We start from the raw sequence: 15,852 nt of genomic DNA, 5'->3' as shown, positions 1-15,852 counted from the left end.
AGTGTACTACTACCTGAATTAATGTTTGTAGTGACATACAATAATTGATGCATCCCTTCCCATTAATCAGGACTAGGCCGTGATGGTGGTTATATATATACAAGGGGAAATTAGACTATATTCTTCTTCTTTTGATATTTTGTAAGCCTTTGACAAAGTTGTATCATAATTTTGCAACAGCTTTGGATTAGAGTAACAGGGAGTTGAGAGCAAATTTTAGCTCTTAAAATGGATCAGAATGTCTATCACAAAGCAAAGTCCAGGTTGGTAATCAAATTTCCAAGTTCATATGTATTTTAATGGCCTATCAATCTGAGCAGGATCTTCTTCGTATTTCATGGTAGCACTTTCAACGTTTGAACTAAGGTACCAAGTTCCAAGTTTACACCACCGGACAAAAGTAGTGCACGTTCAAGGTTTTACTAGTGATGATTAAAGCATGAACCCTGCGCACTACATGGCAATGATGGTATGAACTTTAAATTATTGTATGTCATTCTGGCAAGTGGATATTGGCTTATTATTTTACAAATATTTCGCTGTGAAAACGTCTAGATCCTCTTTCACTACTAAACCCAACAACCAATTTACATCAAACTGGGGACAATAAGGACCTACTTTGAAATTTTACACCACAATATATTCATCAATACTTGACTGTGTGAGTAGTGACAAGAAAAATAATGGAGTCCATTATAGATACCCTCCATGTTAAATAACTATTGAAATATAGTGTGCTGAGTTAAAAGTTATGGTATTAGGAAGCTGATTAAGCGAATACTTGAGTGTCTTCAAGGCAATTACTCTTGATGATTAGGAAGATAATTAAGCGAATACTCATGTTGTTATAATGAAACACACGTGAATAGTAATGGTAAAATTCATCATGCTCCACATATCATATGGGAGATATGATACCTTGAAGAGGTGCTGGTTGCTCGAAGGTCATTGTGCTTAGTTGATCATATCCCATTATTTACCAAAGAGGTCTCTATTGAATCCTTTGACAACCCAATCCCATGAGGGGAATCTTAATGCTGGTTTAATTAGGGAGTTGATAGCAAATTTTATCCGTTAAAATGGATCAGAATGTTTATCACAAAGCAAATCCACATTTTTTTAAATCAAATTTCCTAGTTTATATAGATGTGTATGGCATATCAATCGAAGCAGGATCTTCTTCATCTTTGATGAGTATCAACTTTCTTAACTTCATTTAATCTACCACTTTCATAATTTAAAATAAGAAACAAAGTGTAGGGAACCCAGCAGAAGTACTAGTGCACATTCAAAGTTTTACAACAAAATTTCCATTTTTCTATTAATGATTGTAGGGACGGAATGGCAATTATTGTTTGAACTCTAAATTATTGTATTCTAGTTTATTGTATTTCATTCTGGCAAGCGGCAATTGGCTAATTCACAAATACTCCGTTCTGCGGTTCTGAAGACGTCGAGCTCCTCTTTTAATCCTTTGCCCAACAGCCAATAATTAGGAGTAATAATTCACAACTTCCACTGCTGCTCCTAATTTATATGCATCCCTTTCCAATAATTAGGAGTAAGTTTCTTCTATTAATCCAGTGATTCGATCTGATTTATATGAACTTATATAGCCAGGAGCCCTGGTAGAATAATATATAGTAGTTATGGATCTAGATGCTTTGTATTATGCTGCCATTACAGGAGATGCTGATGCTCCAGGCTCCAGCTAAATTATAATATGGAAGCAGATATATTAAACCAATATGGTTCGACTGAACCCAAACAGGCACAAGAACAGGTTGATACAACTGGTTTTCATTATTGAGAGACACTCCTCGTGCTCGTACGATACCTGAATTGTGGACCCCTGGTTTTCAATTTCTGAACTTCATTTGCTTTAGGGTTATCATTTAAAATTGATACATGTATATACCTGGTGGAAACTTGCGAAAACAAATAAGAAGTTCCACAGATCTGTGGACTTGAGTGAGGATTTTGCTGCACCTATAAAAAAGATATGTTGTTTCTGCTTTGCTAGTTCTTTCAGGAATTTTAACTCCCTGCCTACTCCCCACAACCTCTAGCTTTTTATCAGTTTTATTATCTTACAATTTCATCTAATAGTTTACAACTTGGACTGATATTACATAGCGGGAAATGATTTCTTTAACACCCCTTTCGGATGTCATTCCTTCCTGTACCCTTCATTCCCGATTCCCGATTCTCATTCTCATTCTCATTCTCACACTACAACAAAACTGGCATCAGACAATGGTTTTTGCCCGTTGTCTGATGCCAAAGAAAACCGTGGTCTATTGAGGTGCCGTCTGATACGCAACTCAGACAATGGTACGAACCGTTGTGTGAGAAAAAGAAGCACAATTGTTTATATTTTAGGGCGTGTTGTGCCACATCCAGAAACAACAACATGTTTGTTTAAGAAAGTGTTGTTATAAGGGTTTCACAACATTAGTCTTATTTTGGATTTATTTTGGATTTGTGTTGTTAGTAGCTATACAGACAACAGTTTATGTAGTTAGCTACCCTTGTTGATAAGAGTATCCGACAAGTGTATTTGTATAACAGAAGGTCATGTTTTAGTATGTTGTACAACGGGTTTATATTACAGATACACTTGTATCAACAACCTCATTAATATAATCATCCCAATTGACATATCACCTATTTGATTGAAAATAATTTGGAATATCCAGTAGTATTATCCTAATATTAAAGAACATGTGATAACATAGGACCCCTGGTACAAGTACAAATACTGTAATCTAATTCATAAATGATGCATTTAATGTAACAATTTAAGGAAAGTTAAGGTAGGTATTACTTAATTTATGAACCAATGTTTCCTTAATTTATGAACCAATGTTCCTACTTCTTCCATGATTCTTCTTCACTTTTCTAACCCTTTTCTCTCTCTCTCTCTCTCTCTCTCTCTTTCTCAAGTTTTTTCTCATAAAAACATCTCCAAGGGTAATCCCTATATTGGTTACCTAAAATATAATAAAATAATAGATACCTAAAATATAGGTAAGCAAAAAATTGTTTTACTCCAATGGTATTACCTATACCTGTTACTTATAATTTAAAATTTAGTATTTATCCAATATTTAAGGTAATATATGTGAGAAAAGGTAGAGTTGGAGTAAATATATGTTATATTTTAAGTATATTGATGATGTGACATTATAGGGGTTGACTTTTTGCTCCCTCAAATAAGAGCAACTCCAAGGGAACACCTCCCTTACCTATAATGAGCCTACGTGGACAAAAATAGGGGTTGAAGTAAAAATTCTTCACTCCAACCATCCTCTCCTTACCTAAAATTTTTAGGTGAGAGAAAACAAAACCCCTTCTTTTGGGGATAGAAAAGTGAGCCTCTATTTCTTCCAACTCATCTCTTTCTCTCTCATTTTCTTTCATTTTTTATTTTCCCTCCTTTTTTTATCTACCCCACCATAGTAAAAGTTTTAATAAATTTTTTTTTTTCAAATATAGGGAATACCATTGGAGTAAAACAAGTTTTTGCTTACTTATATTTTAGGTAATCATTATTTTATTATATTTTAGGGGTCGAAGATAAGTAACACCATTGGGGTTGCTCTGGGGATGAGTTTTCTCTCCCCTAAAATTTTTAGGGGATAGAATGTTGCGTTGGAGGACTGATTTTTTATCCTAACCCCTAAATCTTGTCCACCTAGATCAAATATGAGTAAGGAGAGCTTGCATTGGGGTTGCTCTAAACTTGGAATTTGATTAAATTGTTTCATGCTTGATGAGTAATAAATTTTTTTGCTATATTTGACTTGCATACTTACCACTAACATTAAATACACATATTTATCTGATGTAAACCTAGCTTAAACAAATAAATAGGGAGGCAGAAAAAATCATGAACTCGCAGCTGCCTTTCGGTAAGTAATTAGTATCAGTGTTATATTGTTGATATATATGTGAAGATAAGTTAACAATATATATGGTGTCCTCTCTCTTTTAGAATGTTTGATCTGTAAATTGACTATAAAACTGTCGCTTTTGTTTTTATATTTTTTACTTTTCGAGCACGGGAATTTTCCCACTCAACACATAAAAGTTAAAAGCGACCGCAAGACCTAGTATATTTAAAAGCAAACAAACAAAAGCGACCTCTTATAAAAAGCCACCAAACAAAAACGACCGTCAATAAAAGCGACCAAACACGGTCGCTAGTCAGCTCAAATTTCTATTTTGAATAACGACTATTTCCGGTGACTTTTATACTTGGTTGCTTTTATTTGATGGCTTTTAGTGTTTTTTCTTGTAGTGGTTTCAAGTCCATTCTTTTTCTGGTTGTGTTCATATGGTAAGATAAGAAGAGTGAAGTGGAAGTGATTTTAATAGATGGTTTTATAGTATTCGCCTTCACAAATTTTTGTTTCATATATTTACTAACATTATTTAGACAAATTGAAGGCTGAGGCTCAAGTCAGATGCTAATCAAGCGGAAATTTTCAAGTGACCATGTATAGTGCAGGAGTTGAGCCTGCAGTAATCTTCTCATCCTGAATGAGACTGTGGAAGAAGTTCTTATAAGCTTATAGTTTCACTTTTTTAGCTCTGTAAAGCAGAGCTGGACAACATTGCTGAACTTTTGATCCCCGTTAAAGTTATTCTGATGGGTTAAATACATACCTTCTTCTCCAACTATATCAGTAGACTACATGCAATTTGGCCCAAAATAATAAAACATATTTTATCTCTTAAAGTGGATCAAAATGCCTATCACAGAGCAAGCCAGTTTGTTGTTAAAATTGCCGGGTTCATTTAAATTTTTATGCATATAAATCTGAGCAGGATCTTCCTCATCTTTGAGGATTAACAACTTTGTGAACTTTATAATTAAGCCCTTCCATCTTCTGAAAATTAGAGAGTAAAAGTGTATAGAGGTGGATGAAACCGCATCATACTACTGCACATTCAATGTTTTACTGAACATTTTCCATTTCTCTATTGATAACTAAAGCTAGAAGTGTACCAATCAAGTGAATTCATATATGTTTTTTGTTATAAGTTTAAGATTATAAATCCATTATGGCTACTAAACTTAACAATTAATTTACAGGAAGAATACAATAAGTCCCCACACAAGGACCATGATACAGGAAATGAAAGCGGGCCCATTTAATTGTTGGAGACATAGAAAAGTTCAATGCACATGGTATTATCAAGTAGGAGGAGTAAGTTTTGTTGGTTTGTGAGATGAGACATTGAGACTGATCGAGAGCTGGAATTTTCTTTATTCAGTGGCAAGCCTATTCATTAAAGTATAACGTGATTAAAGTGACTACTACCTGATTTGTTTCTAGTGACATACAATAATTGATGCACCCCTTCCCATTAATCAGGACTAGACTATATATATTCTTCTTCTTCTGATATTTTCTAAGCTTTGACAAAGTTGTATCGTAATTTTGCAATAGCTTTGGATTAGAGTAACAGGGAGTTGAGAGCAAATTTTAGCTCTTAAAATGGATCAGAATGTCTATCACAAAGCAAAGTCCAGGTTGGTGATCAAATTTCCTAGTTCATATATATGTTAATGGCTTATCAATTTGAGCAGGATCTTCTTCATATTTCATGATGGCGCTTTCAACATTTGAACTAAGATACCAAGTTTATACCACCGGACAAAAGTACTGGTGCACGTTCAATGTTTTACTACTGATGATTAAAGCAAGAGCCCTACGCACTACATGGAATTTATTCTATCAACTTTAAATTATTGTATGTGATTTTGGCAAGTAGCCATTGGCTAATTGTTACAAATATTCGGCTGTGAAAACGTCTGGATCCTCTTTCACTACTAAACCCAACAACCAATTTACATCAAACTGGCGACAATAAGGACCTACTTTGAAATTTTACACCACAATATATTCATCAATACTTGACTGTGTGAGCAGTGACAGGAAAAATAATGGAGTCCATTATTGATACCCTCCATGTTAAATAATCGTTGAACTGTTGGAAACGTGATGGGTTTACAAAAATATAACTAAATATTTAGTATAACAAACACATACTTTATATTAAAATCGCAAAGCAGAGTTACAATATAATTAAGCTACAGCTTTTTCTTTCTAACACACAACTAGAGCTTCGGCTCTTTTTCTTTTCTCTCAATTACTACACTTCTATGTTTTCTACTACTATCTGATTTAACACGTAGAGAGGCTGTATTTATAGGCCATACTTGTCTTGTGTTGATCTCATGCCTTACATCAGTGTCCAGCTATTAGCATTAATATAGCCACCTTATTTTTAGGCTTTGAACAAAGACTAGCCACCATTTCTAGGTAATCTTGTATTTGACGTACACGTATATAAGAATCACAGTTGTACTGCCCACCTTAATTTATGACATTAAGTTCATTATTTTATTATAAGTTACTGCATGCATGCATATCCTTGTGTGAACTCTTGACGTTAGATATGAATAAACCATCGCCCACCATATTTCCAGGATGTTATAGCTGCTTCATTTACTATCTTGCGAGAGTTTGATTTCTAACACTCCCCCTCAAACTCGACTTTCCATCCCGAGCTTCTTTTCATTTTATGAAATATCTCCGGCTTCAACGGTTTTGTGAAAATATCTGCTAGATTTTCTTCAGTTCTGCAGTGCACCAATTCCACAATTTTTTCATTTACTTGTTCACGAAGAAAATGATATTTAATGTTGATGTGCTTGCTTCGACTATGTGACACCGGATTTTTCGCAAGTGAAATAGCGGATTTATTATCCACGTAAATAGTAACCGGTTCTTCCTTGACAAGATTTAACTCGCCCAAAATATAGCTTAACCAAATAGTTTGACATGCGCATGCTGCTGCTGTGATGTATTCTGCCTCACATGTTGAAAGAGCGACTGTCTGTTGCTTCTTTGATGACCATGAGAATATTGCCGAGACAATATGAAAAGCATACACTAATGTGCTTTTCCCGTCATCCAAGTCACCACCATAATCACTATCTGAGTAGCCAACTAATTTTGAATTTTGAGAATGAGTATAAAACAAGCCATTATTAAGTGTGCCTTTAATATATCTCAAAATTCTTTTAGCCGCCATGAAATGATCTTGCTTCGGCTTCTCCATCTACCTACTAACCAATCCGACTGCATACATGATATTCGGACGAGTGAAAGTTAGGTACCTCAGACTTCCAACCAAATTTTTAAATAATGTCGGATTTACCGACTATCTTGTTGAATCAATTCTGAGCTTTATGATTGCTTCAGCTGGCGTGCTTACTGGCTTACATTCCTCCATTCTGAACTTCTTCAAAATCTGCTCGGCATATTTTTTCTGAGACATAAAAATTCCATCTTTGCTTTGCTGCACCTCGACTCCAAGAAAGTATGACATTTGACCAATATCTGTCATCTCAAATTCATTAGTCATAACTTTCTTAAAATCATCAAACATACTAGGATTGTTTCCGGTAAATATCATGTCGTCCACGTATAAGCAAACGATCATAATATCTCCCCCTGAATTTGTTTTCGTGTAGAGTGCATGCTCATATGGACTCTTCACAAAACCATTTTTCTGGAAGTACTCATCAACCCTTGTGTTCCACGCTCTCGGTGCATATTTTAGTCCGTACAATGCTTTCTTTAGCCGGTAGACTTTATCTTCCTGGCCTTTCTGAACATATCCTGGAGGTTGCTCGATGTAAACTTCTTCTTCGAGATAACCATTTAGAAATGCTGACTTTACATCCATTTGGTAAATCTTCCACTGATTTTGAGCGGCAATTGCTGTAAGAAGTCTGATGGTGTCAACTCGTGCAACTGGAGCAAACACCTCATCATGTCAATGCCATATCTTTGCTTGTAGCCTTTAGCCACCAACCTTGCCTTGTATTTCTCCACTTCACCATCCTGATTGGTCTTTGTCTTATAGACCCATTTGACACCAATTGTTTTGTGTCCTTCTGGAAGATCTGTGAGCTCCCATGTGTCATTCTTCTTGATTGCACCAAATTCTTCATCCATGGCTTTGTTCCATATGCTTTCTTTTGAAGCTTCCTCAAATGTAACTGGATCACATTCAGCCATTAGACAAAATAAGGAATAATCAAAGGTTGTTTGTACCGGACTCGTTGCTTCATAGATATTATCCAAACTCCGCATTTTTCTTGGTGCTCCCCCTGAACTTCTGCTTCCACTTGAATCCAATGGTGTTGATGCGGGAGTTTGTTGATTCGGACTTTGTGGAGGAGTTTGATCATCATCTCCGCCATCTTCAATGTGGGAGTCATCACCATCATCATCATCATCATCATCATTGAAAAATAAACCAGCAACTTTTCTTTCTTCCTCGCTCCATCTCCAGTAATCTGATTCATCAAACTCAACATCTCGAGAAATGATTAATTTCTTCGTCAGGGGATTATAGAGTCTGTACGCCTTGCTCCTTTCGTCATATCCGGTAAAGATGCACTTCTCGCCTTTATCATCTAGCTTCTTTCTTTTCGGATCTGGGACATGGGCATATGCAATACACCCAAAAATTCTGAGATGTCTAACTGATGGTTTGCTATCACTCCATGCTTCATTTGGAGTTTTATTTCTGACACTTTTTGTTGGACAACGATTCAACAAATAAACAGCACATAGATAGGCTTCGGCCCAAAAAGTTCTCGGCAAGTGCTTTGCTTTCACCATGCTCCTTGCCATGTCAAGAATAATGCGATTCTTTCTTTCTGCAACGCTGTTTTGTTGAGGAGTATAGGCCGTTGTCAACTGATGATTGATTCTATGTGCTCTGCAAAAACTTCTGAACAGATTAGAAATATACTCGCCTCCTCTGTCTGATCTGAGTACCTTCAAATAATGACCACTTTGATTTTCTTCTAGTGCTTTAAACTCTTTGAATTTATCAAGAGCCTCCGACTTTTCTATGATGATATACACCCACCTTTTCCTACTAAAATCATCAATAAATGTTAGGTAATATCTATTACCTCCAAGTGATGAGATATCAAATGGACCAGCAATATATGTGTGTGAACAATCTCCAATGGCCTCCTGGCTCTCCATGATTTTCCAACGGGAAAACTTTGTCGATGTTGCTTCCCCTTTACACATGCTTCACAAAAATTTTCTGGTTTGTTGATTTCTGGCAAACCGTCCACCATTTTTGTCTTTGACAATAATTTCAGGCTAGAAAATCCAAGATGACCATATCTCAAGTGCCACAACCACGAGTCATTTTTAATGACCGACTTTAAGCACTTTTGCACCTTCGTTTGCATATCAAGCGTAAACAAACGATTCTTTGACATCTCCACATTTGCAATCAATTCCGGAGCTTGATTTCTGATAATTAGGGAATTGTCCTGCATCTGTATATTATATCCTTTCTCCACAAGTTGGCCAAGACTGATAATATTATTTTTCAATGCAGGAATATAATAAACATCATTTATATATTTCTTTTCACCTTTTTTTCACATGATCGTGACAATACCTTTTCCTTTGACCGGAATCTTTGACGAGTCACCAAAAGTAACTTCTCCGCTGACGGTGTCGTCTATCTCTGTGAATAATTCCTTATGACCAGTCATGTGATTGCTGGCTCCCGAGTCAAGATACCATGTATTTTTCTTGCCTCCTTTATCTCCTTTGTAAGTGAGAAACATAGCAGAGCCAACATCTTTATCTTCTTTTGCTTCAGCAAAATGACTTCTTTCTTCCACCTTTGGTGCTCTACACTCATAACTGAAATGGCCATATTTATTACAATTATAGCACTGATATTGAGACTTGTCACCTCTTTGTTGAAATCCACCTCGTCCTCGGCCTCTAAAGTTTTGACCACGACCAGATGGCTGATAGCCTTCAGAATTCTGGCCTCTATTGAAGGACTGCCTACCTCGTCCTCGTCCACCATGGTAGCCATCTCTAAAGCCACCTCTGCCACGTACAGAACTGCTACTGCCAGAACTGTCACCAATGGACACCTTGCTTTGCAACGCCTTTTCCAAATGGCTTGCATCATCATACGGGTTCATTCACTGCTCGTGGGCTTGAAGAGAACCTACGAGCTCATCAATCGAAATTATGGACAAGTCATTTGACTCCTCGATGGATGTCACAATATAATCAAATTTTCTTGTTAATGAACGGAGCAACTTTTTCATGACCCGAATATCATCGAGACTTTCTCCATTTCTTTTCATCTCATTTGTCACCGTTTTCAAACGCGTAACAAATTCACCAATATTTTCGGAACTCTTCATCTTCAAATTTTCGAACTCCCCACGTAGAACTTGGAGCCGAACCTTTTTGACTTTCTCGACACCCTGGAATGATTTCTGCAGAATCTCCCACGCGTCTTTCGCCGTTTTTGCATTTGAAATTTTTTCAAAGGTTGATTCATCAACTCCTTGAATAATTGTATATAACGCCCTTTGGTCTTTTTTCTTGGAATCTTTTAACGCCATTTTCTCCGCATAAGAAAGAACGGCTTCATCCTCGGGCTTGTCATACCCACTTTCAACAATATCCCAATTATCGTATGAACCGAGTAACACCTTCATTGGGATACTCCAGTTCCCGTAATTTGGTGCTGTCAACTTTGGAATTTGTGGTTGCGCCATCTGACATTTTTCTTCTCCGAAATAACCTAGCTCTGATGCCACTTGTTGGAAACGTGATGGGTTTACAAAAATATAACTAAATATTTAGTATAACAAACACACACTTTATACTAAAATCGCAAAGCAGAGTTACAATATAATTAAGCTACAGCTTTTTCTTTCTAACACACAACTAGAGCTTCGCCTCTTTTTCTTTTCTCTCAATTACTACACTTCAGTGTTTTCTACTACTATCTGATTTAACACGTAGAGAGGCTGTATTTATAGGCCATACTTGTCTGTTGTTGATCTCATGCCTTACATCAGTGTCCAGCTATTAGCATTAATATTGCCACATTATTTTAAGGCTTTGAACAAAGACTAGCCACCATTTCTAGGTAATCTTGTATTTGACGTACACGCACATAAGAATCACAGTTGTACTGCCCACCTTAATTTATGGCATTAAGTTCATTCTTTTACTATAAGTTACTACCTGCATGCATATCCTTGTGCGAACTGTTGATGTTAGATATGAATAAACCATCGCCCACCATATTTCCAGGATGTTATAGCTGCTTCATTTACTATCTTGCGAGAGTTTGATTTCTAACATGAACTATAGTGAATATGCATCCCTTTCCAATAATAACGAGTAAGTTTCTTCTATTAATCCAGTGAATCGATCTAACATATATGAACATATATAGCCAAGAGCCCTGGTAGAATAATATATAGTAGTTACGGATCTAGGTACACTTTGTATGATGCTGCCATTACAAGATATGCTGATGCTCTAGCTAAATTATAATATGGAAGCAGATACATTAAACCAATATGGTTCGACTAAACCCAAACAGGCACAAGAACAAACAGGTTGAGACAACTGGTTTTCATTATTGATAGACACTCCTCGTGCTCGTACGATACCTGAATTGTGGAGCCCTGGTTTCCAATACTGAAATTCATTTGTATATACCTGGTGGAAAATTGCGAAAACAAATACTCCCTCCGTCTCAATTTATAAGTCCCTTTTAATAAAAATTTTTGTCTCATATTACATGTCCCGCTCTTCTTTCAACACAACTCATTTCTTGATATGCGTGTTTTTTTCAAAAGGGACTTATATATTGAGACGAAGGGAGTAAAAAGTTCCATAGAACCGAGGACTTTAGGGAGGATTTTACTGCACCTATAAAAAAGATATGCTGTTTCTTCTTTGCTAGTTCTTTCATGAATCTTGACTCCCTGCCTACTCCCGACAACCTCTATTTTTTTATCACTTTTAATTTCTTACAATTTCATCTAATAGTTCACCACTTGGACTGATATTACATAGTAGGAAATGGAGAGCAATATGTTGTTGTAGTGGTACTGCATCATGTTAATTAAAAAACTCAGGTCTCATAAAACTTATTAAAATATCTATCGCACAACAAGCGCTCTCTGATGATTAAATTCCTTAGTCGGTTACTACTTACATCGACGTTTATGCATATAAATTTGTGTCCAATCTTTGAGTAGCTTTTTGGAATGTATTTAGGAGGCGTTTCTTTCATAATCAACGAGTCCGGTTAACGGGCATCGGAACCGCAAACCCATGTATTGGTGTTTGGATTAGCCATTTTGAGGTATGGAATGGGTACTCCATTATCACTTGATGGGTAAATGATTTCTTTAACACCCCTTCGCAATTCGCATACTCATTCCCGTACCCTTCATTCCCGATTCTCATTCTCATTCCCATCTACCATCCAAACGTCTCATTAGTAACAACCTCGTCAATATAATCATCGCAAATTAACACATCACCTATTTGAGAAAATGATTTGGGATATCTAGTATTGTCCTAAAAACAAAAGAATGTGATAACATAGGACCCCTTGATACAGTACAAATATTGTAATCTAACTCATAAATGATGCATTTAATGTAACAATTTAAGGAAAGTTAAGGTAGGTATTACTTGATTTATGAACCAATGTTTCCTTCTTCTTCCTTGATTCTTCTTCACTTTCTAACCCTTTTCTCTCCCTCTCAAGTTTTTTTCCTCTAAACTTGGAATTTGATTAAATTGTTTCATCCTTGATGAGTAATAACTGGTTTTGCTATATTTGACTAGCATACTTATAACTAATATTACATACACATATTTATTGTGTATTTATCTAGATGTAAACCTAGCGAAAACAAATAAATAGTGAGGCAAAATATCATGAACTTGCAGCTGCCTTTCGGTGAGTAATTAATATCAGTGTAATAATATATATGGTGTCCTCTCTCTTTTAGAATGTTTAATTTTTACATTGACTATAAAACTGTCGCTTTTGTTTTTTATACTTTTAGTTTTCGGGCACAGGAATTTTCCCGCTCAACACACAAAAGCTAAAAGCGACCACAAGGCCTAGTTGGTCGCTTTTATATTTAAAAGCGACCAAACAAAAAGTGACCGCTTATAAAAAGCCACCAAACAAAACCAACTGTCAATAAAAACTACCAAACACGGTCGCTTTTGTTTATCAGCTAACTCAAATTTATATGTTGAATAACAACGACCATTTCCAGTGACTTTTATACTTGGTTGCTTTTATTAGGTGGCCTTTGGTGTTTTTTCTTGTAGTGGTTTCAAGACCATTCACCGAACACGGTAACTTTTGTTTATCAGTCAACTCAGATTTCTATTTTGAATAACAACGACCATTTCCATTGACGTTTATACTAGGTTGCTTTTATTTGGTGGCTTTTAGTATATTTTTTTCTTGTAGCAGTTTCGGGACCATTCTTTTTCTGGTTGTGTTCATATGGAAAGATAGGAAGAGTGGAGTGGGAGTGATTTTAATAGATGGGTTTATAGTATTCGCCATCACAGTTTGTTGGAATTAATGCACTTTCACATTCATGTATCTCTAGTATTTTCTAGTAAAATCTGTTTTTATTATATGTTCATGAACATAGTAATCTGATCATCGGGAATTCATTGAATCTGATATCTACAAATATTCTATAAACGTATGTAAGGACATATATATTACATTGTACTTCTTCAGCATCATATATATAAAAATCACAAGTTTCATATAGATATCAAGAGCTCTGTAGTAGCAACTCAATAAAATTTCTACAAATTGGCATCAGAGAAGTGTTTCGATTCCAAACTGGGATTGAAATAAGAAGTTAAGTATGGCGTCTACTTCAGTTCCTAGTGGTGAGTCCCAATCATCTTTAATTCCTTTTTTGATGGTGAAGATTATGACTAGTGGAAGATAAAAATGAAGACTGTTCTACGGGCTGAAGGCTTGTGGAATATCATGGAGAAAGGCTTTGCAGAACCTACTGACGAGGCTAGGTTGACAGAAGCAGAATTAAAGAAAATTGAAGCATTTCATCACCAAGATGCCAGAGCACTAAGCAAGCTTCAGATGGGTGTTACAAAACTAATTTTTTCAAGGATTTCAAGAGCAAATACGGCAAAAGAAGCATGGGAAATCCTCGAGACTGAATTTTATGGAGATGAGAAGGTGAGAAGTATCAATATTTAAGCTCTTAAAGATGATTTTCAGAATCTAAAAATGAAGGATTCTGAAAATATTCAAAGTTATCATGCTCGAGTAATGGAAATTGTGAACCAAATGAGAACTTATGGTGATGATATATCTGACCAACATGTTGTGGAGAAAATCTTGATCAGTTTGACGGAAAAGTATGAAAATATTGTTGCTGTTATTGAAGAAACTGAAGATCTCACCAAGTTGTCAGTAAAAGAATTGATGGGTTATCTCCAAGCACATGCAAAGAGAAGATTTACACAATCGGAGCAAACAGAGAATGCATTTCAGTCAAAGACAAAGGTGAAGGCGCAACCATTTACAAGGAAGGGTGGTTACAATCAGGAGCAGAAAAAGGCTGATTGGAAGAAAAAGAATGAATATTTTAACAGCAACAAGAAGGTAGAAAACAATGACAAAGGTATAAGCTTTAACTCTAAACTATTCTGCAAAATTTTCAAAAAGACTAGTCATATGACATCTAAATTATGGTTTAAGGGGAAACCACAATGTCATTATTGTAATAGATTTGGTCACCTCGAGAAAGATTGCAGATTTAAATTTCAGGAAAGAGCAAATTTTACTGAAGAAAAGGTGGATAACAAAGAGGAAGATTGTTTATTTTATGCGTGTCATTCTAGTCACCATGAAGATAATAATGTTTGGTTCCTCGATTGTGGCTGCAGCAATCATATGTCTGAAAATGAAAATATTTTTGTGTACCTGGATACTACAGTAAATCCAAAGGTGAGAATGGGAAATGGGACAGTAGCTGAAGCGAAAGGCAAATGCACGATTGTTGTCAAAACAAAATCTGGTGTAAAATATATTCGTGATGTTCTTCTTGTTCCAGATTTGAAAGAAAATTTGTTAAGTGTTGGACAACTTCTGGAGCATGGTTATTCTCTTGTTTTTGAAGATAACTTTTGCAAGATTTTTGACAAGAAGAACAACAATCAGGCCATTGCTGAAGTAAAAATGGAGAGCAACAGAAACTTTCCTATAACATTTGACTACAAAGCTTTAAAGGTTCATGTTGTTGAAGATTCATGGCTTTGGCACAAGAGATTTTTTCACCTGAACTTTCAGGGATTAAAGCTTCTCAAGCATAGAAACATGGTGGACGGACTACCGGAATTACAAAGTAAGATGGACCCTTGTGAAGGTTGTATCATGGGAAAACATCACAGAATTCCATTTCCTAAAGGGAAGTCATGGAGAGCTAGGGATCGTCTAGAGCTTATACATACCGATATTTGTGGCCCAATGAAGACTCCATCTTTGGGACAACAAAGGTACTTTATCATTTTTATTGATGATTTCACAAGAATGACTTGGATTTACTTTTTGAAGGAGAAGTCGGAGGCTTTCACTGTGTTCAAGAGATTTAAAGCTCTTGTAGAAAAGCAATCAGGTTCTAGTTTAAAGTGCATTCGAAGCGATAGAGGAGGAGAATATACATCTAAAGAATTTGAAGAATATTGTAAAGACGAGTTTAAAGTGCATTCGAAGCGATAGAGGAGGAGAATATACATCTAAAGAATTTGAAGAATATTGCAAAGACGAAGGAATTTGGAAGCAACTAACAGCTGGATATAGTCCGCAGCAAAACGGAGTTGCTGAGCGGAAAAATAGAACCATTGTTAAAATGGGCAGATCCATGATGAATGAAAAAGGGCT

General features: G+C 35.9%; 1 protein-coding gene and 1 long non-coding RNA gene across 2 annotated transcripts; one reads left to right on the top strand and one right to left on the bottom strand.

The window, feature by feature from the left end:
* Window positions 1-136: 136 nt before the first annotated feature.
* Window positions 137-5,758, top strand: LOC108208648 (uncharacterized). Its single transcript, XR_001804362.2, has 2 exons — window positions 137-263; window positions 345-5,758. It is a non-coding gene; the product is annotated as an uncharacterized LOC108208648 (long non-coding RNA).
* A 4,302-nt stretch (window positions 5,759-10,060) lies between these two features.
* LOC108207149 (uncharacterized) lies at window positions 10,061-10,648 on the bottom strand. The gene has a single exon (XM_017377607.2). The coding sequence runs from the start codon at window positions 10,646-10,648 to the stop codon at window positions 10,061-10,063; it is 588 nt and encodes a 195-aa protein (XP_017233096.2).
* Window positions 10,649-15,852: the final 5,204 nt, after the last annotated feature.

Source organism: Daucus carota, chromosome 2 (assembly GCF_001625215.2).
Source record: "Daucus carota subsp. sativus chromosome 2, DH1 v3.0, whole genome shotgun sequence".
NCBI classification, from domain to species: Eukaryota; Viridiplantae; Streptophyta; class Magnoliopsida; order Apiales; family Apiaceae; genus Daucus; species Daucus carota.
The sequence above is the reverse complement of the archived record's forward strand: the minus strand, read 5'-3'. Positions and strand labels throughout refer to the sequence as shown.